The sequence below is a fragment of the Urocampus carinirostris genome, chromosome 3 (assembly GCF_059441175.1).
Source record: "Urocampus carinirostris isolate Australia breed hairy pipefish chromosome 3, RoL_Ucar_1.0, whole genome shotgun sequence".
NCBI classification, from domain to species: Eukaryota; Metazoa; Chordata; class Actinopteri; order Syngnathiformes; family Syngnathidae; genus Urocampus; species Urocampus carinirostris.
This window is the reverse complement of record NC_142351.1, coordinates 46,306,653-46,333,698: the sequence shown is the minus strand read 5'-3', so window position 1 is coordinate 46,333,698 and position 27,046 is coordinate 46,306,653. Positions and strand designations below refer to the sequence as shown.

General features: G+C 41.0%; 1 protein-coding gene across 1 annotated transcript; it reads left to right on the top strand.

The window, feature by feature from the left end:
* The first annotated feature begins 5,312 nt into the window (after nucleotides 1–5,312).
* On the top strand, nucleotides 5,313–14,173 carry wfdc2 (WAP four-disulfide core domain 2). Its single transcript, XM_088330017.1, has 4 exons — nucleotides 5,313–5,509; nucleotides 5,584–5,727; nucleotides 13,362–13,499; nucleotides 13,577–14,173. The coding sequence occupies exons 1-4, from the start codon at nucleotides 5,413–5,415 to the stop codon at nucleotides 13,708–13,710; spliced, it is 513 nt and encodes a 170-aa protein (XP_088186143.1). The 5' UTR covers nucleotides 5,313–5,412; the 3' UTR covers nucleotides 13,711–14,173.
* Nucleotides 14,174–27,046: the final 12,873 nt, after the last annotated feature.

The following is a 27,046-nucleotide window of genomic DNA, read 5'->3' as shown; positions in this document are numbered from 1 at the left end:
AAAACGAAATTATAGACCTCTTCTCCAGCCTGCCTTAGCACCAGTTCCTTACAGGATGCACACGCAGGAATAGGAGTTTGAGGCGATAAATAAGACACACTACAAAAAACAAACAGCAGCAAGATAAAGGGACAAAAAAGAAAAGTATGGATAAAAATGTAAAAAGTTTATTAAAAAAAAATATGTGCAAAGTCGAGCCGGAATCTAAACAGAGAAGTATGGCATTGATTTGGAGGAAGGTAATGGGAGTTAGCGGGGGTAGGGCAGTAAGAAAGTTCATAATCCTGACAGACTGATAGAAGAAGTTGTCCTTGAACCTGCTGGTTCTGGCTCTAAGACTCTGAAGTTTTTTCCAGTCTTTTCCTTGATGGCAACAACTGGATCGACGACATTACTAGGAATATCTGTGTTTGCCGTGCTTCTTTCATATCTGTTATTAAGTCTGGTTTAGATTAAATTATGCTGAATGATAGATATGTATGTATATATATATATATATATATATATATATATATATATATATATATATATATATATATATATATATATATATAAAGAGAGAGAGAGAGTTATTTCTTTCAGTAAAAGGGTAATCTAACAAATTATTTTTTCCACTTTTACAATTGCTGACGGTCAAAAGCTGTGTTACTTTAAATAAAGTGAAGAAACTACCAGCTGTAACTAGTCTACTCTACTGTTTATTTGCCACCCCCTTCAAGAATAGCACCTGTAGAAGCCAAAATGTGTGTACGCCATTTATTGTTATTCTTGTTTTGTCCATCGGGTGGCGCACATACCCAAGACACACCACAGGAAATGGTGCCCCTGTCACCCTAGTGGTTAAGGGATCCAACCAACCGTAAAGGTAGCAATGCTTGGATTGTCGGGCAAGCATCTGACCTGGAAGAGCAAAAGGTTTTTATATCACTATGCTACGCTTCACTCAGCGAAAGTTGGTTTGTTGTTAACCGTTGGTTCGAATATCATTTGTGTTGACGAAAAAGCCATCTGACACGAGGTTTGAGAAGCTTCTGCTCCTAAGATACAACCCTGGTTTGATAAGGGGTAGGATAGTCTGGTTGTCTGGGTACAGAGTAGAAGTTCAGAATGTCTAAGTGAGACACACTTTGTTGTGTATTTTATTGTGGAACTGTTTACTTTTGTTGTGAAAAAATATTTGAAGTACAGTCGCATATGTCTTCTTGACCAGTTCCTTGACCACTGCTTCACCATCGACTTTTGTTGTGAACGAAATATTCCAAGTTCCGTTGCCAATGTCTACCTGAACACTTGTCTTAGGTTGTGAGAGTTGGATTTAATAAATTAAACTAATGTTATATAGTTTACTGAATATTGTTATTTTGTTGTGTTGTTTCTTTTTGTGACACTTGAAGGGTAGGCTCAATCTGTTGCTGGTGAGGTGCAATACATATTAAAAGGTTCCATAACACAACTACTTTTCTGTTTTTCTCTGTGCAACGGACCCAAGTAATACTCAAAAAATGTCAAATTATTTGACATAAAACAACTTCGTTACTTTCACTGGTATCAAGGTATTTTTAATATAGAGTAATTCAGTTGCTAACTCAGTTACTTTTTTTGAAGAAGTAGAGAGTAGCTATAACTTATTACTTTTTAAAAAAACACTGGTTATTTTATATCTGTCAACCTCACCCAAACACTCCCCTTATGATTGATTTCTATTCCCCCATCAAGCGACAATAAACCTTAAAACACACAGATTATGAAGAATAAAAACAAAAATATTTTGTGGAAACAAGTTAAGTTGATTTACCAAAAAGAAAACACAGTCACAAAAAACAATTCTTACTGCATATTTCTTATTTTTCCCCCCATTTGCATTTAATTCAGTAATACTTATTATACGAAGATGTGTATTTAAAAAAAAATCCTAAACAAAATTTTTTTATACGGCGGACACAATTGGAAAACAAATACAAAACGTATATTTTACAAGGAGAACGTATAGTTATTTTGATATAACGTTATAATTTTAATTCTTAGACCACATAAAACCTGGCAAAATATTGAGAGTGACTTGGTTTTGTCGAGGAAGACAAGGCAATTGGTTTTGAAAGGAACATTCTCTATTAGTACAACAGCGTTCTCTGTTGGCTAGTAACAAAAATGCATGAATATATATTATATATATTACCGCAATGTTTTTCAACCTTTTTTTTTAGCTATTGCATACTTTTAGGTCATAAACAATTTCTGTTTTCTTCTACTGTTTTTAATACGTACTCCTCTATGTCACCACCAATTTATGTAGTAATTGTGTATCGCCCACCTGGACTATATTCAAATTTTTAGGATGAATTTTCGGAACTGTTAACTGACTTGGTAACTTATGCAGAGAAGGTTATAATTATGGGTAAATACAATGTTCAAATAACTCCCCATCAAATCCCTGTACGGTTGCCTTTAAGTCGTGGATTAATATTTTTGGTTTTAATCAGATAGTGCCCACTCACAAAGATGGGAACACTCTAGAACTTGTTCTGACCCGGACCGTGGTAGCCTCAAACGTTTTGGTGTTACCAGACACCAATGCTGTCATTTTCTGGTACATGTGAGGTGCTGTTTAAAGTTTATTGTGAAATGGAAAATTTTGGTTTTAGCACCTGCAATAACCGCCCTGCAACAGTATCAGCTCTAATAGAACTATTCCCAGAGGAAAAAGCGTCCTTCTCTTCGTATATTGGGCCTGTTGACTCGTTTGCAAATTACTTTGATAATTCTTTGGTTGACAGTCTCGACTCTGTGGCGCCTTTACAGTATAAATTTCGACCTGAGAAGAATACACCTTGGTTTACTGAAGAAACTGGGTCACTCAAAACAGGTTGTTGGAAACTTAAACAAAAATGGAGCACTTCAAACCTTGAAATTCCTCTACAGGCCTGGTGAGAGACAGCTTGCTGAATTATAAAGTGGCTCTCAACTCAGCTAAAGCATCCTTTTTCTCTTAGATTATTGCTGTACATAAAAAAAAAGTGCAAACATTTTGTTCGACACAATGGCGACACTTACTAGACAGCAACTTAACCCAAATAGTTTTACCCATTCTGCCCATGACTATATGTTAATTTTCTAAGAAAAATATCTAACTTATCCGGGAAATTTTACATGAACATTCTGCAACTTTGTCCTACGTTAAAGATGTGTTACCTACGGCAGTCTGTCCTGTAAAGATTTCAATTTTACCTGTGGCGTTTCACACAGCTATGTACTTGCCCCCGTTCTTCTTAGTATTCATGTGATTCCGCTTGGTGATATTATCGGCAAGTATAATATTAGTTTCCTTTGCTATACAGATGACACTCAACTGTATCTGCCACTGGAGACAAGCCCTCTGTGACATTGTAGACATTTGGAGGCATGCCTCACTGAGATACAAAGACAGATGTCACTAAATTTTTTGGTGCCTTAACCCGGAAAAAAACGAAATGTTGATTTTTGGTCCAGCTCATTGTCGCGATTTGTTCTCAGACACTGCCCTGAACCTCGACAAATATTATATGACCCAGTTACCCGGTCAAAAATATAGGTGTTATATTTGATCTTAAACTGTCGTTTAAGTTACATGTGAAAATATTACTCCAATAGCTTTCTTCCACCACCGTAAAAAATGCGACGATTCGTCTGATGCTGTCTCAATCAGATGCTGAGATTGTAATTCATGCGTTTATTACTTCTTGGCTTGATTACTGTATTTCTCTCTGGTCTCCCGATATCTAGCATCAAAAGTTTTTGCAGCTGGTTCACAATGCGGCAGCGAGACTTTTGACAAAGACAAGAAAGTTTGACCAAATAACGCCTATATTAGCTAACTTGCACTGGCTCCCGGTTTTTCTTATTGATGTTCACTGTTTTGTGAATTGTTTCCCAATGCCAAATGTATTGCAGCTCGGTCATTCATGAAGGGAAATTACCACTGGTGGAGGTCCCTTCTCAAGGTTTATTTTCCTCATGTTGAGATTTTAGGTTTTTCCTTGTATGCATGTTGGTTTAAGATCAGGCGACGGTGTAAATGTAGCCTGATGCAGACATTTTGTGATAAGGGCTATTTGAATATATAGGATGAGGGTGATGAGAAATAAAAAGCTAGGAGAAAACGACAAAAAACAATAAAAGGGAAAAAAGGAAAGTGAAAACAGAATATAGCGAGCAGCAAAAAAGCAATAAAAAGAAGAAAAACAAGAAAAAAAGAATTCAAAAGCTAGGAAACAAAGGACACACAAGAAAAAGAAAATTAAAGGAAAAAGAAAAAAAAGAAAAAGAATAAAAAAGAAGCGAAAAAAGACAGGTTTAGGTTGTTCAGTATATTACTGATAATAATATAATAATCTGCACAAAATAAAAATCTATCCATCTATCTATCTACTCTGGTCATACCCCTCGAGAGGGGTGACAGACAGCAAAACAAACACATAAACAATAACAAAAAAAAAGAAAAAGGGAAAAAGTAGCAAAAAACACACACATTTTTTTTTTTTGCCCATGGCCAACCCAAATGCCCAAACACCCAAACAAGTTAAGCACCTCGACACCCAAGTTGGTCGGATGAAACGGGACACAAGAAAACATCTATGTCACTCGGGTCAGGGTGACACAACACACTCTTCTGCTCAACAGCAGGGCCTGACAGCTTTCACTAGTTTACCCCTGCCGCATCATACAGGTGCCCTGCCCATCCCTTAGAACGAGTCTAAACATCCCACTATCCTTTCACAACACCTCTCCACTCATTCCTATCATCAACAAGAGCTCCATCTTCCACTATATTTAGACCTCTTTCCTGCAGTGCACTCAAAACACCATCCATCCACGTCAATTGTGGCCTTCCTCTTGGTCTTCTTTCATTTACTTCTGCTCTGTAGATCCTCTTCAACATTCGCTCCTCATCTATCCTCTCCATGTGTCCAAACCATTATCCTACTAAATTAGAATCACTTTTTTTTCTCTGCCGTTAATTTTTAACTTGTTTAAACTTATTTTAGATTAAGAAACTTTAAACTGAAAACCCTGCATGCCACAACACAACGTCTGTTAAAAATAGTGACTTGTCATGTGCAACAACAAATAAATTACAGAATACAAGAATGAACTGTACGTTTTTAAAAACGCTCATCAACGCATCCCTCCCCCAAAAACACTAGAAACAGTGCTGTGCAAAAACATTTGCGGGGGTAATGTCACTTGTGCCAAACACACCCAACTGCCCACCACAGTACTCATTCTGGAAACGGCCCTGCAACTATGACAACAGCGAATTGATGTGTTGGAATGTAATGCAACAGGCACGAGGACCCAGCAACCTCTTTATTGCTGCCGCACGCTTCAAATTGTTTTTATGCCAAAAGCAGCAGATTCTTGCGTGTCATTGCAAGTATGGACAAGTCAACAATCTGCTCAATGGTTTTAGCTTTTAATGTATTCTTGCAATTGAATGCCGTTTTCGCACAGGGTTCTCATGCAAATGTTACTGGTAAGATTTTGCAGATTTTACTGGTCTTATTCGGTATTTGCATGTTCGATCGTTTGTTTGTTTTGTTCTCTCAGCGATCCTCCCGAAAGCAGGACAATGTCCCCGTCTTTTGAATGTGGTTCCATCACTTAGAGGGTGCGCTTGCGATGAAGACTGTCCCGGAATACACAAATGCTGCGTCTTTGATTGCGGAGCTGTCTGCGTGCCTCCTTCTTTCAGTAAGAGCCGCATTAGTTTTACTCAAAGATGTTGGCCTTTTTTTCGGTCCTATTATCTAGGGGACAGGATTTCATTCTTAAAGGGATAGTTGGGAACTTTGACCAATAGATGTCACTTTATTGCGTCATTCAACAAAAAGCAGATTGCTTCCAAGTACAAGGAAAAATAGAAAATACTTAAGCTCAAAGGGACCGAACCGCACCATTGTTCTTCTATTTTTGTGCCAGTCCCTTTGCAAGCAAAGATAAAAAGAAAAGAGAGCGGAATAAACAAATGGGAAAAGTTTTAAAAATGAAAAAAGTGCGAAAAACAGAGATGTAAAAATACTAAAGGAAAAAAGAGTGAAAAAGGGCAAAAAGAAAGTGAAAGGAAAAATAAGAAAAAAGAGAAGGGGGATAATGGGGAGAAAAAAAGAATGACAATGATAAAAAGATTTATAAAGAATGATAAAAGAAAAAATAAGAAGAGAAAGGGAATTAAGAAAGATAAAAGTAAAATAAAACGAAAAAGGGAATAACATGAAAAAAGAAAATAGATAGATAGATAGATACTTTAGTCATCCCCGCTGGGAAATTCACATTTCCAGCAGCATCCCTTCGCTGAGAACAACACGATAATAAAGCAAAAGGAATACATTATACAAATACCCAATGTGACGTGCTAATACCCACTGTAGCGTGTTGTATAGAGTATTTAAATAGTGCTACATAAAATACACACTGCAATAAAAGTACAGTAATATGCAATGTAGGGAGTGTGGTTTAATGTGGGCCTTTACTCCGCCGGGTGGAGTTAAAGAAGAGAAAATGAACAAAATAAAAAATAGTGAAAAGAAATAAAGGAAAAAGGGCGAACAATGAAAAAAGAAAAGAATAAAGAAGACAGAAATGAGGGAAAAAATGAAAGAAAAGAAACTCACCTCAGAGAAAAGAAAAAGGGCAGTTTTTTGTGTGTACCTGTAGCAGCAAGATGGACTACAATCTTGTCACCCTATATACAGTAGGCGAGCCTGATGTTATTTAAAATAAATACAAATTGTTCAACCTACGAGTATTTTTAAAATGTGCCCATAAATGGTAGTTAATTTATTTCTGCTTATTATTTAAACTAAGATATTTGTACCTCTATCAGGCGCCAAATAATTGTGTTGTACGTGTTCCTCAACAAAGTAATAAGTTACAGTTACTAGTTACTTCATTGAAAAAGTATTTGTGTTACCCCCCTGAATACTGACACCCATAAGTAGCATGTTACCCTGAAAGTAACTGTCTGGTTCCAAAACACTGTACACTTCTTTGTTTTCTTTTTTCCTTACTGATAAATGTGAAACTGGAGTGCCACGTCCAATTTCATTGTCACAATATGTTCAACCCATTTTGTAACAATGACAATAAAGGTATATTCTATTCTATTCTATATGCTTTGAAATAGATCACTGCTTAAAAATAGCCACCTAATCAAAGAAATAGAAGAAAAACCGTACACTAACCAGTGGAAGTTGTTAAAACTTCACATTGCTTGTGTAATCTCGAGAGTTTGCAAATTTGCACTTAGCCGAGACCCTCCAAATTCATTTAGTCTTTGGTGAGTATCTAGTCTAATACATTTTTTTTTTTCAAAACAAGGTTAAAATGACCAAAACTAAGCACCTATTAGCGTATTGATTTCGTTTGATTTCGTTGTTCCAATATAAGCCACACCCCTTCCCCACGTGCTGGCTACCATTCGCTACTGATGACAACCGAATACGCGCATATAAACCAAACCCCTGTATCTGATGACCGTGACCTGGCATGCTTTGCTGTACCCTGTCATGGAAGGCTTGAGTCTTGGATGCATAAGTGGGGTAAAAAAATAACACCATGGGTTGTTATTCTTCGACATCTTAAAATATAAAAGGTGTAATATTGTCACAGTCCAAGTTTTCCTCATAAAAAATGGGTATGACATGATGCCATTAGTATTTTAATTTTTTCCCCCATAAAGTCTTAGAAAGTTTTTGGTTTTCAAATGCGTAACTTTTCAGACAACGCTTTATTAAGGGATCGGGGAAGTCAGGGCAAGAGGAAAAAGACAGTGATCTGGTGCCCGCTGGGCAGGAGGAGCAGGAAGCTCCCGCGGCCGGTGACAGGTGGCAAGTCAGGAGAACGAAGCATGGTCGTGGATCGGAAGCAGGTCGGGTAACCGGGACAGGAGAATGAAGCGTGGTCTGGGATCGGAAGTAAGTCAGGTGGCCGGGACAGAAAACGAAGCGTGGTCGGGGATCGGAAGTAAGTCAGGCAACCGGAGATGATCGGGAAGCCGGGGACAGGGTATCAATACATGAGACAGAGGACAGAATCAGGCAAAATGCAGGAACAGGTTAATCAAAACGGGAGCCAGAGTAAAAATGTGCTTGCCTTGCATGTGCTGAGGTTCGCTGACTGACTGACAAAGAGTGACAGAGAATGAAGTGCTTAAATAGGGAGAGGGGTAATTAGGAAATTAGTGGCAGCTGGGACCGAAAGAGTGACCGCAGGTGAGGGAAATTAGCGGGCAAGTGGCAGAATCTTTACACTCTTCCATGACCTCAAATACTTCCAATGGAATCTCCTATGAACCTTTGTTACTTAGTAACATTAAATGTCCAATTACTGAAGACTAGTTTTTGTTAGCTAACAGTGTGATCAGCTAACACAAACCCACACACATCAGGTACAAAGTAAGCACTACTCAGCTAGCTCCAGAGTTGCAGGGGTTATGTACACAGTGAGACAACCAGAAGAGGGCATCTAGAAAAATCTGGGAAAAAACACAGTTCGTCAGTTATGTAGTAGATTTGGACGCAGGTCTCAAGATCACCACTGACTTCTTCACCAGTGAACCTCTTGCAGAGCATCTCCTTGGGAAGGGTTCGAGTATTGTTGGAGCCAGACATACTTCCAGTCATGAAGGCTAACAGGTCAAAGGAGGTCCACAGTCTTGAGTTCGGGTTTGATGGCAGCATGACAAAGATAAGCTATGTCAGAAAAAAGGGAAAGGTTGCTGTGATCCTTAGCACAGTGGACCAAAACAATATGGTGGCAAAAAAAACAGAAGTGATCCTCTTCTACGACCAGATGGCAATAGCTCAGGAGGTAGAGCGCTCGTCTTGGGATCAAAATGTCGCAGATTCGATTCCTGGCTCCTCCGTGTTATATGTCGAAGGGTCTTTGGGCAAGACACTGAATCCCTAATGACCCCGATAGCAGGTAGTTGCCTTGCATGTCTGACGGTGCTATTGGTTAGTTAGTATGTTACCTATGGCAATCTGACCTCTAAAAATTTCAATTTTTCCTGTGGCGTTCCACACGGCTATGTACTTGCCCCCTTCTTCTTAGTATTTATATGCTTCCGCTTGGTGATATTATCGGCAAGTATAATATTAGTTTCCTTTGCTACACAGATGACATTCAACTGTATCTGCCACTGGAGAGAACCGCTCTGTTACATTTTAGACATTTGGAGGCATGCCTCACTGAGATACAAAGATGGATGTCACTAAATTTCGATTCCTGGCTCCTTTGTGTTGTGTGTCGAAGGGTCTTTGGGCAAGACACTGAATCCCTTATGCCCCCGATAGCAGGTAGTTGCCTTGCATGTCTCACGGTGCTATTGGTTAGTTAGTGTGAAAAAGGGAAAAGTGTGAAGGGGGATCTTTATTGACTTGCGCTATATAAATGCAGACCCTTTACATTCACCAAAAAAGGAGTAGATACTGTAGACCAGATGGTTGGCACCTAGTCTTGCAAGTGCCAGACAGGGCTCAGGACCCTGAATTCTAAACCAATAGACGAATAAAAATGACAAATATCAACTCATCAGTGCTATCAATGATAAAATGCCCCAAACATATTTACAATTCTACTAAAACCAATTTAGACACAGGTACTGTGAAAAACACACAAAAACGTGTACATTGAAATAAGTAAAACGAAAAGCAAAAGATCAACGGTCTCTAAAATTGAATGCACTCTGCTTCTCAGCAATCAATATCATTAAAATGAACCCGAATTTGGCTCATTTGTCTTTCTATGTTGAGATCAATTATTACCCTACACATATACTGTAGATCCCTTTCCATCTTTATAAACAGGTAGAACGTGTTGAAGATGCGCATGTTGAGGCAGATTGGAAGAATTTATGTCAGTTTATAGCAGCTCATTAACACAAAGAGATCATCGATTATCGAAAGTAACTGTTGAAAATAGCGCAAAGTATGTTCTAGCAGCAAGATAGCAACTTCATTTTAGTCATTAGTCTGCAAATAAGAAAAAATATTCTTTGATCAACGCTGGATTTTTTCCTTTGAAGGTACTTGAAAAAATGGCCCTGATAGTGTTAAGTCAAGTCAAGTCAAGTCATTTTTATTTGTATAGCCCTAAATCACGAAGAGTCTCAAAGGGCTTCACAGATTGTTACACTATATTACACAAACTATTTTCAACCGACAAGAGGAGTAGGTTATTCGTATGCAATGGAGTAGAAGTGAGTTTTAAGTTTAGATTTAAACATTTCCACTGAGGTTGCAGATCGGATCTCAGGGGGAAGAGCATTCCACAGCACCGGTGCCCGGATGGAGAACGCTCTCGTACCAGCAGAAGACTTCTTTGCTCTCGGGGTCATCAGAAGACCAGCACTCTCAGATCGTAGGCTTCGGACCGGGACATAGTGGCAGATCAGATCTGAAAGATAAGAGGGAGCAAGACCATGTATGATTTTGTACAATACTAAGAGAACTTTGAAGTCACATCTTTGGCTAACTGGGTTAGCCAAAATCGGTGTTATGTGATCGTACTTTTTTGTCCTAGTTAAAAGCCTCGCTGCGGCATTTTGTACTAGCTGAAGAGACTTGATTCTGGACTTCGGGAGACCGGAGAGTAGTGCATTACAGTAATCGAGACGGGAGGTAACAAATGCATGAATTATTGTTTCCGCATCAGACTGAGACAGTATTGAACGGATTTTAGCAATGTTGCGAAGATGGAAGAAGGCAGTTCTAGTAATTTGCTTTACATGCATCTCAAAGGATAGATCAGGGTCAAATATGACACCTAAATTTTTAACTGAGTCACTCTGTGTGATGTGACATTTGTCAATGTTCACAGCAGTTTTTGAGAATAAGTCACGGCATTTAGAAGGACCAATGACTAACATTTCGGTCTTTTCAGAGTTAAGACGCAAGAAATTGAGTGACATCCACTCTTTTATCTCAGTGAGACAGGCCTCCAAATTTCCACAGTTTAGTGTGGAAGATTCCTCCAACGGAATATATAGTTGAGTGTCGTCTGCGTAGCAATGAAAGCTGATATTGTACTTGCGAATAATATCACCTAATGGAAGCATGTAAATGTTGAAAAGTAGGGGGCCGAGCACTGAACCCTGCGGAACACCGCAGGTAACATTAAAGGGCTCAGATGTCGTTTCACCATATTTAACACAGTGCGTCCTATCTGAGAGGTAGGATCTGAACCACGAGAGGACGGTTCCTGAGAAACCAATCCATTTTTCCAACCGTTCTAGTAGGATATTGTGGCGCACTGTGTCAAAAGCAGCACTAAGATCCAGCAGCAGCAAAAGTGATGAAGCGCCAGAATCCATTGACATTAGGAGATCATTTGTTACCTTGATCAGAGCTGTCTCAGTAGAGTGGTTAGCCCTGAATCCTGATTGCATGGATTCAAAAAGGTTATTCTCAGATATGAAAGCATTCAGCTGCTGTGCCACTACTCTTTCGAGTACTTTAGAGAGGAAAGGTAGGTTTGACACAGGTCTGTAATTACTTAAGATTTCTGGATCAAGGTTGGGTCGTTTCAGTGTGGGTTTAATAACGGCGGACTTAAAAGCTGCTGGAACTACACCTGAGGAGAGTGATGTATTTATAATATTTAGAACTGAAGGCCCAAGGACGCTAAAAAGACTTTTAATAAGTGAACCTGGGAGCGGGTCGAACTGGCAAGTTGTCGGTTTGGCCGCATTCACCACTTGTTTGAGATCATCAAGTGACAGTTCACTAAAACCGGCCATTTTCCCAGGGCAGCCACCCTGTCGTGCATCTGTAAATTTCAGTCCTTTAATACGTGTGGTACTAACAATATCTTTTGCAATTTCTTCCTGTATGCATTGAATCTTCTTAGTGAAGAAGACCATTAAGTCCTGAGCAGAGTGTGTCGAACTATCTGTGATAGTCTGTTGCCTTGTAAGGGATGCTACAGTGTCAAAAAGGGCTTTGGGGTTGTTCTTTTGAGATGCAATCACCTTCGAAAGGTAGGCCGATTTTGCAGAGGCAAGGGCCGCTTTATACTTTAACAAGCTGTCACACCAGGTTTTATGGAAAACCTCAAGCTTGGTAGCGCGCCATTTTCTCTCCCATTTCCTGCATTCTTTTTTAAGGGTTCTAGTTTCATCAGTAAACCAAGGTGTGCGTCTTTTAGGACGTGATTTTAGTTTTATGGGCGCTATTGAATCCAGCACACTAGTCAGGGTGGTATTGAACTCATTCATGAGTGAGTCAATCGAGCCATTGTATTTAGGAAAGGACGCAACTGCTCAGAAAGAGCTCAGAAACTGTGCCAGTGCTTATATTGCGTCCGCTAAATCCCTCAGCTTTTTTAACACTACATTTAGTTAGCACCTCAAATGTCACTAAATAATGATCAGAGATAACGGTAGTACACGGTAACACCATAATGTTTGAGGTTAAAACTCCTCGAGTCAGAATCAAGTCTAGCGTGTTCCCATTTTTATGGGTTGGCAAATCAACCAATTGATTAAAACCAAATGCATCAATTAGAGAACTAAACGCAATAGTAAGTGAACTGTGTGGGGAGTTCATATGAATTTTAAAGTCTCCCATAATTATAATTTTGTCTGCATAGGTTACTAGTTCAGACAAAAGTTCAGCAAATTCGTCTAAGAAAGTTGTGTATGGCCCAGGTGCACGATAGATAGTTATTACGTCAATTGACAATAGAGAGGACCGCATCACAAGAGCCTCAAACGTTTTGTAATTATTAGAGGTACGTGGATTAAATTTGAGCGATTTTTCAGAGATTAGCGCAACACCACCACCCCTTTTCAACGTGCGCGCTAAATGACTACTAAGTCGACTAAGTCGTGTTTATTTGTATAGCCCTTAATCACAAAGAGTCTCAAAGGGCTGCACAGACCACAGACTATTATTACACCATCCCTTGGTCGAACACCTACATAAGGGCAAGGAAAAACTCAAAAACCTCAACATGAGGGAAATGAAGAAACCTTGAGTTTCTTCTATTGTTTGAACCAATCCACCAAAAGCCATAACATTTACGTTAAATAAAATATAACTTAGTTTTTTTTTATAAGTGGCAATACAGTGAACTTTATCAATCCAACCCGAGGTAATACAGCGTAGTACCGATCGATTCCAATGTGATACTGATACTTTTTGCTTGAAAACGTGACAATCTTTAAATAATTGAACTCTCCGCCCTCGAGTTAGCTCATAGTTACAGATAAACACAGTACAGGTCACATTTGAAAGTGCTTGAATGTGTCCATGACAGTCATGCATCCTAGAGTTAAGCAGTAATCGACATTTCTAGAAAGATCTCACCGTGTTGTTATTTTTCAGGAAAACCAGGAGTGTGTCCTCGTAGAATCTGGGGCGTGGGAGCGTGCGCGGAGTCTTGTTATGAGGACAGCGACTGTCCAAAGGACGACAAATGCTGCTCCAACGGCTGCGGCCATGATTGCATGGCACCTTACAGGGGTTAGTGGGAAATGTGATGTTCTGTACAGGGAAACCTTTCCACCTGTAATCCTAAAATCTTTACGGTGTCGTTTTAGTGAAGCGAGGCCGCTGTGCTTTGCCCCAACGAACTTCCATGTGTGCAGAATTCTGCTACCATGACGGTCAATGTCCAGGAGAGCAGAAATGCTGCAAGACAACCTGTGGCCACGCCTGTACCCAGCCCTGCTGAGTCCACGAAAATCAACTTAGAGGAGAAAGAATTACATTTTAGTTATTATTTTCTTTTCAATAAACTTTGCTAGGTTCTCATATAATACCTTTCAACCTCCACGGCTCCATGCCCTTACGAACTGTTGTATTTTCCCTTACAAAAGACAAAATAATCTTAAACCACATTTTTTTTTCAAACGTGTCTATTTATGTAGTTTAACATGTTCTATTGTGCATGTGTTTCGTTATATCATATATATTGTTAATTAACATTTTGTTGTGAGATACGGAGTTGCTCGACATGAATGAGGTTTATTATAAAAAAAGTTCAAAAATTAAGTAGCTTGGACGTTCACTGTAGAAGAAAAAAATACATGCAAATATGACTAAGTAGAATAATACATTTTCTTATTCAAATTATGAATTTGTTTTCTGCATTAAATTATGGTTGGTAATATACTGATTAAAGGGATAACCACAAACCTGTCTTTTTTTCATTTTCTCATTTCATATTTCCTTTCTTTCTTAACTTCTTTATACAACATAATAATTCGTAATATAATGCATCAAAGCAAGTGAGCCGTTTGAGAGCCGGCTCTCTTTAATGAGTTGAGCCCAAAAAAAAAAAACGGTTCTCTAAAAAGAGACGGACTTCCTTTCACTACATCAAACCGCTTGCTTCGTTTGCAACGGGAAAAAAAACGATACCGAGATAGAGACTACCGCGGCAACTTTGTTTGACTTGCCGTTTCGTGATAGTCGGTGTATACCGAATAGTACCCATAATTGACAAATTTGCGTTTTTCCGTACAGATTTTCTAGTACGTCATACACGTCTTAAAATGCATAATAAACGTACTTTGTACGGCAAAACCGTACAGGTTGACAGGTATGCATATACTATACATGGTCTGCATTTTGTCTGCATTTATATCGCGCTTTTCAAGTCAATGAAGACTTCCCACAGTGCTTTACAATGTGCTTTACACTTACCCATTCACACACACACACACACACACACACACACACACACACACTCACCCATAGCAGCGTCAGCTATGCAAGGCAGCTACCTGCTTATTGGGAGCATTAGGGATTCAGTGTCTTGCCCAAGGACATTTTGACATATAACACAAAGGAGCCGGGAATCGAACCTGCGACCTCTTGAGCCAAAGACGAGCACTTTACCTCCGAACATTACGCACATTTTGACATTAAAAAGCGGTCAATTTTACCGCGCACCCTTCGTTTTTACGAGTGAAAAACAATCGGTCCTCAAAATATTAAAAAACAAAAAACCTGCTTGTGCCAAAATGGAAATGCAATTGTTCAAGCAGTTTGTTCACCAGAGTTCCTACAGCTCAAGCCAAGTTAAATTCAAGACTCTAAGACTTTTCAAGTACTTTTTAATGCCTTTTGAGGTAAAATCTAAAACCAAGTCGACAAAGCGCACACACACACACACAAAAACATTTGAAACAAACAAAAACACACGAATTCGTCAATTTTAAACAGTTTTTTTTTTGTGAAAATCACATTCTGATCCAGGTGAAAACTTTCCAATTGAAAAACACTCTCGCGGAAGTTTTAGACATAGGAAATGAGAAATAAAAAGGATTTTTACAGTACTTGATGGATCCTCAATCAAAACTGTCGGATAACTATTCATTCCAACGATCTCGTCTCCTACATTCATGAAGCATTTTCATCATGATTCATTAAAAACTACTAGTTTTTACTAAATCTTTTTAGTTCAAACAAATATAAATCACAATTTTTTTCACCTTTTTAGGACTTTCAAAAATGGGATTTTCGACATTTTAATGCCAATCAAGGCCTTGTTTTTAGTATAATGAATTCAATGCCTGTAAAGACTTTTCAAAGACCCGTAGTAACCCTGGTTTACCCACAAAGACTTAGTCTTGCTTCAGAATAAAGCAACTGTTGAATAATGGTTGTCTCGAGTCGAGGTTTTTCTTTTTAGAATCGTTAAGCGTTTTTAAGGGTGAGCATGAGATGCTCATGTGCGGTCCTTTCTCAAGGTTTCTTAGTTTTCCTCTTGTTGAGGTTTTTGAGTTTTTCCTTGCCCTCATGTAGGTTTTAGATCAAGGGATGGTGTAATAACAGTATGTAGTTTGCATTAATCCTTTGAGTCTCCTTGTGATTAAGGGCTATTCTAATAAACAACACTTGACTATTTTCCAGACTACAAACCCCAGCAAAAAGTATGGAATCACCAGTCTTAGCCAAGCCCTCACCCACATTTTATTCTCTTGCAAAAACTCAGATCAAGAACATGAAACAATCGTGAGGTCATTCCAAAGTGCAACAAATTGGCATTCGGAAACACTAAAAGAAATTGTAATTGTCGGTAAATGTGTCTTTTATAGAGCAGGTGTAGGGAAATAAATATGAAATCACTCCATTCGGAGGAAAAAATATGGAATCGTGAAAAAAAGATCAAGGAAATAACAATCAAAACATATCACGATTAATTAGTTGCACCATCTTTGGTTTTTATGACAGCTTGCAGTCTCTGAGGCATGGACTTGGCGAGTGACAAACTGTATTCTTCATCAATCTGGTGCAAACTCTCTTTGATTGCAGTTGCCAGATCATTTTGGCAGAGCCTTGCTGTGGACATTTTTTTCAATTTCCACCACAGGTTTTCAATTTGGTTGAGATCTGGGCTATTTGCAGGCCATGATATTGACTGGATGAGTCTTTCTCCAAGGAATGCTTTCACAGTTTTTGCTCTGTGACATGATGCATTGTCATCTTGGAAAATGAGTTCATCATCCTCTAAACATTTTTTTTAAATTGTGAAGGAATAAGGAAGCTGTCCAAAATTTCAATGTCAATTTCCGCATTTATTGCAGATGTGACCACAGCCATCTCCCCAGTGCCTTTTCCTGACATGCAGCCCCATATCATGAAGGACTGTGGGAATTAGGATATTTTCTTAGGCAGTCCTCTTCGAAAATCTCACCAGGATGGCACCACACAAAAGCATCATCACCTTGTCCAATGCTGATTCATGACTCATCACTGAGGACAAGCTTCATCCAGTCATCCACACTCATGATTGCGTCTCCTAAGCCAATTGCAGTCTTGGGCCCAATCTCATTCCTATCACTTGGCCCTGAGAACCCTCCAGCGAGGTCCCTCCATAGGGAAGTCCCCTCAGTGAGTGGAGTGCAAAGTGAAGATTGTCCCCTAAGAAATTGGACGGGACTTGCAAGGTTCCACCCCAGTCCAGTAGACGGCTGTAATACGAATTGGCTGCAGACCTCAGTGACGTATTGGCCTATGTCACATGTAAACAACTCGAGTCTGTACCTGTGGTGTGGCAGTTGGAGAGTCCGTGCATCGTTGAAAATGCCCGCTACAGCTGTGTTATTACCGATCGCCTGGAAGCTCATCACCTTTTCCGTTTCTCCAATCAACGGAGGAGAAATGCACGATATTGAAGACGGCTTCGGCGCTATGTAGCACTGATTCATCTTTACAAGGTACGTCCACTGATTTAAAAAAAAAGACCCGTTATACAGTAAGGTTTAACGTACAACGCACGTTCACATAATACACTATGTTTGTGTAGACATAAATGACAACCTACTTATTAGTTTTTGGTTTGAACAATTTCATTGACACTAGTAACATCAAATAAACAATATGACGTTTTAACAATTTTTTTAACACACAATTTCATTATATCATATCCCAACAATATGAGTTTTTATTGACACTTTTAACAGCAATTAAATACTACTTGGTTTGTTTTTTTGGTTTTTAGCAAATAAACAATGTGAGGTTTGAACAATTTTTCTCGACAATCTCAATAGCAATTAAGGATATTCACAATTTCGTGACTTTTTAACATTTTTTTCCGACATTTTTAACAGCAATTAAACACACAATTTCATGATATCATATCCCAACAATATGAGTTATTGACACTTTTAACAGCAATAAACACATTCACAACTTCACCACATCAGATTTTAACAACATGAGGCTTGAACAACCCCCATCGACACCTTCAACAGCAGTTAACCAATGTGTAAAGGGCAATACTATTGTGCAAGGGCATAGCTCTGTTTTCTCAAGTGGGATTCAATCCTACCCACCCAAGCAGCATCCTCCAGTCCTCTGCCCGGGATGCTCAGATGGGTCCTCACCCTTCTTACTTCTACCTTCCACAACCACCCGAATAACCAGGCTGTTGCTGCCGGGACGCCCGGTTCCCTCCTCCGGGTGGGTGCAGACGATTCTTCTTTATGGCTGCGTCCTAGGCTTGCCGCTCGCAGATTGTATGGTATCTGCAGCCATTCGGAGCACAGCCACGGGGGGGATCTGCCTGCACCTCATTACCAGCAGGTTTCTAGAGGTCCAAATGGCGTCTTTGATGGCGGCGAGAGTGAGCCAGTCTTTGACAAAGTCGTTCTGTGACCTTTTTGACCAACTCACCCCGTAAAGCACGTACTGTGCATCAAGGACCTCCACTGCTGGCAAGTCCGGGAATTTTCCTAGGCCATTGCCCACAGGTCCTCAGCAGCGCTGCACTCACAACAAAGGCGCCTCACTGACTCTTGGGCACCACAGCCAGGTCGAGGGCATGTTGAAATTGCTGACATTCCTCGGTGGTGCATTACGGCTCTGACTGAGAGAACCTATTGAGCCACCATCCATGACAGGTCCCGTAGTTTGTTTGGGAGGGCAGGATGATTCACGTTGCTCCAAACCGTTGTAGGCTCGCCAAACGCAAGCCCCCGCACAGGACTTACTGTTGCTCGTTCTTGCACAATAGCAATAACGGCCATGTGGTTTTGTAAAGTGTGACATTCTTGTGTTTCAAAATCAAATTTCTTTAAAAAGTCCTGAATAAAGAGATGTGTTGGTGGTGTCAGGTTTTCAATGTAAATCTCTTGAATTTCTGTCTCAAGGTAATTAGCTTGTTTTTATATTACTAAATATAAAAACAATGTTTCTCATATACACACACACATAAAGTAACGTTTCAACAATGAGTGTAATTATATCTCTTGTACGTTTATCAATCTTGTATTCTTTTATTTTGAAGTCGTGTTCTTGTCTGTACTGATTTCCATGACGAAAATAAACCACTCCCTCTCTCGGTTTTGGGACCTCAGCCAGGAAGGACGTGAGTTCTTTGCTTCCACCATCATGTAGAATTAAACTATATACATGTATTTTATCTGTGCAAATATAGCCACTAAATAGTCTTAATAATGTCATTCCCTGACAGTGGCAAGTTAAAGGACACTGGTTTTTCAAAATGGCGGCGCCCTGTATGGCTGCGGCTGCATCTGCTCCCGACAGTTTCTCACATTCTGGTCAAAAACCCCAATCTTCGACTCAGTTTATGAGGGCGAACAAAGACAACTCTAACTGCAGATTAATATACGATCGCAGTTTTTTGCTGGATATGCGAACATCCAGAAATCCAGCGCAAATTTCGACGATCACTCTGGAGTGTTTACTTAGCCTCGGAGTGCTACGTCAACAGAACACAGCGGCCTACAAAGCAGCGAGTAAAAGTGGCAAGCGGAAGCGCTGTGACCGGGGAAGGAAACGAGGTTGTCGGGCCGGGCTAACGGCTCGGATGAAGGCCAAACCCTTCAAAACTCCTCTACCATCCATTTTCCTATCCAACGTCCGCTCCCTGGACAACAAACTGGACCATTTACAAGTGGAATTCACATCGAACCGTGAGTTGACGAACTGTTGTGCTTTAATTCTGACGGAGACATGGCTAAACTCATCTATCCCGAATGACGCTGTTAGCATTGTGGGGCTAACTGCTTTCCGCGCTGATAGAAGCGGCGAGCTCACCGGCAAGTGCAAGGGTGGCGGTCTAAGCATTTATACCAACAACAACTGGTGTAGAAATGCGAAGATAATCTCGAATCACTGCTCACGAGACATTGAACTTTTGACGGTGATCTGCAGACCCTTCTACCTACCGAGGGAGTTTAGCGCGACCATCATTACTGCCGTGTACGTGCCCCCCAGCGCTAATACGAAGGAGGCAATGGACGTTCTCTACCGAACTGTGAGTGAACTGCAGCATGCTTACACCGAGTGCATTTTTATTGCGGCGGGGGACTTTAACCAGGCCAATATGAAAACAGTTCTCCCGCAATTCCATCAGCATGTAAATTTTGCTACAAGAGGTAGGAACACATTAGACCTGGCCTACACAAACATCAAAGGTGCATATAAAGCAGCCCCCCGCCCCCACCTTGGCTCATCAGATCACCTTTCTGTTATGCTAATTCCAGCATACAAGCCCCTGCTGACCAGAGAAAAACCTACAGTGAAGCAGGTGAGGGTGTGGTCTGAGAGGGCAATGGAGGCACTACAGGACTGCTTTGATTGCACTGATTGGGACATGTTTAAATCGGCTGCCACTTACAACAACAAAATAAATATAGATGAGTACGCCATTTCTGTGTCAGCCTACATCAGTAAATGCGCAGAAGACGTCAGCAATACCAAAACTATATGCACCCGTGCCAATCAGAAGCCCTGGATGACTGCTGAGATACGCAAACAACTAAAAGTACGGAACCTTGCCTTTAAATCTGGTGACAAGGAGGCGCTGAGATCAGCGAGGGCTAACCTGAACCGTGCTATCAGACTAGCAAAGCGAACGCACAGTCAAAAAATCCAGGAACGTTTCCTCAATACAACCAACACCAGGGATGTGTGGAAAGGCATTCAGGCCATCACCAAATACAAGCCAACCACCGCCCCAGTGCAGGACACTAGCATGGACTTCCTGAATGACCTCAACAAATTCTTTGGAAGGTTCGAGGCACAAAACGGCACCCCTGCAGCGAAAGCGGTTCCAAATCAGGACGAAAGAGCACTCCACCTGGACTCAACTGACGTGAGAAAGACCCTGAGAGGGGTCAACACAAGGAAGGCTCCAGGCCCGGACCACATTCCGGGGCGGATACTTAGGGAGTGCGCCGATCAGCTGGCTTGTGTACTAACAGACATTTTCAACACCTCGCTAGACCAAGCCATAGTACCATCATGCTTCAAAATTGCCAACATCATCCCTGTGCCAAAGAAACCCCAGATCTTATCATTCAACGATTACCGGCCCGTTGCACTGACTCCTATCATAATGAAGTGCTTTGAGAGACTGGTTAAAGAGCACATCACCTCCAGTCTCCCCTCCTCATTCGACCCCTTTCAGTTTGCCTACCGGACAAACCGCTCCACCAGGGATGCCATCTCCTCTGCGCTTCACCTGAGCCTGACACACCTAGAGGAGAAGAACACCCATGTGCGGATGCTGTTCCTGGACTTCAGTTCAGCATTCAACACCATCATCCCACAACATCTGGTAGACAAAATGAGACTCCTGGGTTTCAACACCCCCCTGCGGAACTGGCTGCTGGACTTCCTCAGTGACAGACCCCAATCAGTGCGGATAGGTCAGAACATCTCAGATGTCATCTACCTCAGCACAGGCTCCCCCCAAGGCTGTGTCCTGAGCCCCTTGCTGTTCACCTTGATGACACACGACTGCGTCCCTAGGTCCGCCACAAACCACATCGTGAAGTATGCTGACGACACAACAGTGGTGGGCCTCATCTGGGACGACAACGACCTGGCCTACAGAGAGGAGGTGGAGCATTTGGTGGGCTGGTGCAGGGACAACAGCCTGGTCCTGAATGTTGACAAAACTAAAGAGATCATTGTCGACTTTAGGAAAAACCATCCCAACCATGCCCCACTTTGCATCAACAACAAGGCTGTGGAGGTTGTCAGCAGTATCAAGTTCCTACGGGTGCACATTACAAACAAACTCACCTGGTCCGTGAACACTGCATCACTGGTTAAGAGGGCACAGCAGCGCCTGTACTTCCTACGGAGGATGAGGAGAGCCCACCTGCCCCCACCCTGCCTCATCACATTCTACAGGGGCACCATAGAGAGTATCCTGACCAGCTGTATCTCTGTGTGGTGTGGAGGCTGCAGCGCTACCGACTGGGGTAGTGTGAGGAGGGTAACGAGGACAGCAGAGAAAATAATCGGGACTACACTTCCCTCCATTCAGGACATTGGCCAGAAGCGCTGCCTATCCCATGCTAAGAACATTATCGGGGACCCCTCTCACCCCCATCATGGACTGTTCACTCTGCTAGCCTCTGGGAAGAGGTACTGCAGTGTGCGGTGCAGGACCACCAGGTTCCGCAGTAGTCTAGTCCCCCTGGCCATTAGACTGTTAAATGGTCAATCTAACATATAGTTAACCTAAATCTAAAAGGCTGCTAATCTGACTTTTTGCACTACTGGCAGTTCTTTATAGCTTGCCACTCCTTGCACATTTGCTCTCTGCACTATTGTACTTACAGCGTTATTGTTATAGTGTTAATGTTACTGTTTACCTGACTTGTTAACCTGACTGCCCATTTTGCACATCCGGTTAGCTACTCCTCTTGCACTATCGGCACTATGGTAAAATACTATACGTAGCCATAATACAATACAACTTTTACTTATATCTGTACATTCAAGGAAACTGTGCGGGTCAGATGTATCGACATTTCGTTCTGTATACACGTGTACTAGAATGACAATAAAGTAGATCTGAATCTGAATCTGAATCTGAATCAAATGATTGTTTGGTACAAGCTTTAGCTTCCGCAAGTACGAGCCCATCCAGAACCGGGTCATTGCTTGACTTTTCGGGTTGTTGGGTGGGCCAATAGCGTTTTGGAAGTTGAGGGAGACATATTTGCTCCCCAGGAAGAGCTGGAGGTCAGGCACCCCTTTCCCCCCTTTTTCCTTTTTCTTTGTTTCTCTTTTTATCCTTTCCCACTTTGAGCCCCAGATAAAGTGAAAGATGGCTCGGTCCAGTTGTAAAAGCATGTTTCTTTTGGGGATAAAAACTAAACTGATTGATAAAAGCAGTGGTAGGATGATTGCTTTGATGATTAGGACCTTCCCCTCTATTGTCAGTCTTCTTAGGGTCCAAAAACCAAGTCTTTGCTTAACTTTCCTTGTCACATCGCCCCAGCTGGTCTCGCCTCCTCCATTCGCATTGAATTTTATCCCTAGAATTTTCTGTTCTGTCTTTAACACAGTCAGTGGGAGTCCTGCCTTTTCTGTCTCTGTCCACGGTCCATAAAACTTCGCTTGTGACTTTTCTCTATTGAGCCTTTACCCAGGCGCCCTCCCAAACAGCTCAGTCAAGTCAATTGCTCTTCTAACAGATAAGACGTCAGTACATAAAATATTTAAATCATCCATGTACAAAACACACTTAGTAATTGTCCCCCACTTCCTGGGATATTAATCGCTTTGACAAATCTATCTTTTCTTAAAATTTGTGCCAAAGGTTCAATGCAAAGAACATAGAGAAGGGGAGACAAAGGGCAACCTTGACATACACCGCAGTTGATCTCGACTGCTTTCGATAAATTCCCGTTAATCATGAATTTGCTGTAGATGTCTCGATATAGCAGTCCCACCCACTTGATGTATTTTTGGGGAAAACCACATTTTTGCAGTACCCTGAAGAGGTATTGGTGCGAGACTCAATCAAAGGCTTTCTCAAAGTCTAGGTTTAGGACCGCTAGTCGCATGTTTCTGTCTCTCGCATAACAGATGGTGTCACGGATCAGCATGAGACTGTCGCTAATCTTCCTTCCCACGATGGCACAGGTTTGGTCCGGATCAACCAAGTCTCCTAAGACTACAGACATTCGTGTTGCTAAAAGCTTGCTGAAGATTTTACAGTCCACGTTTAAAAGCGTTATGGGTCGCCAGTTTTTTAAGTCAGTTTTGTCTCCTTTTTTGTGCAATAGAGTAACTATCCCTCTTCTGAAACTGTCTGGCATGTTATCTCGACTGGAAAATTCGTTAAAAACAGTAATCAGATCCGGTGCTAAAATATCCCCAAAAGTCCGATAAAATTCGAGGCTGAGCCCGTCCTCCCCGGGTGATTTGCCTTTTCTAAAAGTCTTTATGCAATCATTCAGTTGCTCTTGGGTAAAGTCCGATGCTAAAAAGGGGTCTTGACGCACTGATCTCGAGATATGATCTAATACTTGCCCCATTTCATTCTCATGTGTTTCTTTCCTTTCATATAATTTTTTGTAGTAATCTTCGACTAATTTGGTTATTTCACTACTTTCCTTTGTTATTAGCCCGTTTTCGTTTTGGAGTTTAAAAAGCCCCTCATAATTTTTTTTTTTTTAAATAGCGCGTACATTTTTCCCCTTCTTCTATTTCTCTTTCCTTGCTTCTTATTATGATGCCCTGCTCTTTATTTCCGCCAAAGCGTTTAGTTCTTGTTTGATCTCTCTGATTTCATCATTAAAGTCCATCCCCTTTTGTGTTAGGTTAAAATAGCGTTGGAGTCTTCTTTGTAGTCCCGACCTGCGTTTCATCTCTTTAAGTTTCTTGTTTTTCCCTGCATTTTAAAAAAAAATCTGCGTTCTTTTCTTTGTCATCTCCCACCATTGTGCTCGTAATTCATACGAGTCTTGAAGGGTCTGCCAGTCCTTGTACCGCTCCCTGTATTGTGCGGCTAAGGCCTCATCCTCCAGCAGGGAGCAGTTAAACTTCCACAGACCCCTCTCAACAGTCATACCTGAAGGAAATGAGAGAGAGCAGGACAGTAGCAAGTGATCCGAAAAAAAAGACAGGAATTAATCTGGCATCACTCAGTGTTAAACCCCTTGTAAATATGTACCTTAAATTCCGGGCCATAAGCCGCTACTTTTTTCCCAAACGTTCAACCCTCCGGCTTATTCAGTGATGCGGCCAATTTATGTAATTTTTCTAACAGCTGCCAGCGGCGCTCGAGTACAAAAGGTAAGATTTAGACCGGTGGAATATATGCGCAGAGGAAGACTGCAACGTCTTAGCTTGTGCAAAAATTAAATTAGCGTAGACTTGTCCTTATCATGCAAATTGCAAAAAGAAAGGCACATGACGCAGCTTTCAAGCTAAATGCAATCGAGCAGTCCGATAAAGAAGGAAACAGAGCTACTGCACGTAAACTTTACTTTGCGAGCATGTTGCTAGCGTGTTTTTGAATAAGGGAGCGTGGGACGACGTCTACATAACAAAGTCTCTTTCCCATACTGAAGGAAGACGACTTTGATGACCTTAGTTATAAGGAGGAAGATGAGGACGGTTTACCGTGATTTCTACATGTACGGTATGTTTTATTTAACAAACCCGTTTACCGTGTTGCGAGCGTGTTACTAGTAGCGTTTTGCTACCCTTCACAGGCACGTTTGGGATGAAAGTTATAATATTATTATTAAAGCTTTGAAAACTCTCTCGCTGCTCGTCTTTCTATGTAAATATGTGTAATCATGTATAATATGTATTTGCAACTGTATATTTTTGCAATGTATTTATTTTAGAGACTTATTCAGATTCAGATTCAGATTTCTGATATGTTTCCCACCGGCGAATCAAAAAGAAGGGGCGAAAACAACGGGGGCTGACGGGAAGTGGAGTAAAGGTGAGACGTGTTTGTGGACGCAGCGGACAATAGTGGATATATATTTTTCCCACCCTTACCTTTGTGTAACGGGTGTAATAATAACTTTTGCTTTATTGAAATTCCTGCTGAAATATGTGTATAGTTTTTGGTAAATGTCCTGCAATGATGAGTCCAACAGTGCCATCTGCTGGTATGGGGTGGGGTTTGGTTTTGGCTTCTGATATGTGACCGGGAGGCGGGGTTTGTTGGCAGTCTTACCAGAGAGAACTGCAATGGTAAGACACATCTTTTGGTGCTCCACAAAAGAAGTTAATTTTAAACATTATAACCCCAGCTGACAAATCTCTCAACATGCACAGTAATGTGATTGATATTGTCAAGCTGTTTAGGTTTATTTTCGTTTTGTTTCTGTTTTACTAAATTATGAATTCCCCTTGTAGAGATCAAAGCCAACAGAAAAGCTAATGTTGTGACTCATCCATTTGCAGTAACTGTAATAAAAACCTCATCATCCAGTCCTGCGTGAATGTGGATCTTTGGTGGGACAAGTACACCGCGGTTACATTTGGAAATATACATTTTTTTCCCCTTGGATTATTTTCAACGGGACCCGACTCTGCAGGTCTGCATCAAACCTTAAGTACCAGTATCATTTTCCCAGCTGTGGTTTTTGGACTGTGTACTTTATATTCAGTTACACTCGCCGGACTCAAAATCGGGTTTGGGTTCATTTTGTGATTGTGACACATGTTATAATGTGGGCGCATGCGGCTTATATACAGGTGCGGCTTGGGAAAGTACAAAAGCGGTCATCCTCTTAAAATGTGGTGGGTGCGGCTTATAATCAGGTGCGATCTATAGTCCTGAATTTACGGTACTCTATTCGAGAGGCTCTGGCATTGTCACTACTGAACCAGGTGAAGCCCTCCTCTCCTGGATGTATGGATTTGAAACAGTCTTCCAGTTTAATTGTCCGGCACATGTCCTGTAATAAAATTGATATTTTATCTACTTTAAACTCCTCATCGGTCCCCTTTCTATCCTTTCTATTTAGGATGCAATTAAAATCTCCTCCCACGATTAGTGGTTGACGGCCTAGCATATGTGACTGGATGTTTTCTAAGAGTTCGTACCTGAGTTGTTTGTCAGGATGGCCGTATATGTTTATGAGGTTAAAATCGTTTCCTATATAGGAAAGTTTTGCTAAAATTGCGCGTCCGTCTCTCATCACAGTACTCCCCTTTATGAGTTGAGGGTTGTTTATTAAAATGGCCACCCAATCGTTACGGTTTTCATTTCAGCCACTCCATAATGAAGGATATGGCCAAATCTCTTCCCACTGTTTATAAGCATTCTTGTAGTAAAAACACATCCGTTCTGATGGTTTTTAAAAACGATAAAACGCTGTGAGCATTAACCTTTGATCTCACACTTCTCACATTGATAGTAGTGAAGGTAATGTTCATAAGTGTTGTTATACAAACTACTTAGACGAAACTGGGGGATCCGAGTCCATTCTCTGGTGGTCATTGAGAGTGTCACCTGTGTCGGATTCCTGATTGGGGCACAAAGCACCACTTAAAAACGGTACCTCATTTTGGAGACCCACCGGGGAAAACACTGGAACCCTCTGACTCTCTGTCTGTGGGGGATAGGCTGAACCGTGATTTTCTGCAGTTATCCAACCCTACGGTTGAAGAGTTGTTTGCGGCTCCCTCGGTAAATTTGTGCAGTTTAAAGTAGCGATTTTACAATGTTCATGTTTTAACGCAAAAATACGATTTTCTATTTACGTCTAAGATATCTCAATATATTTTGTTGCAAATACATGCGTAGTTGTGGAAAACTA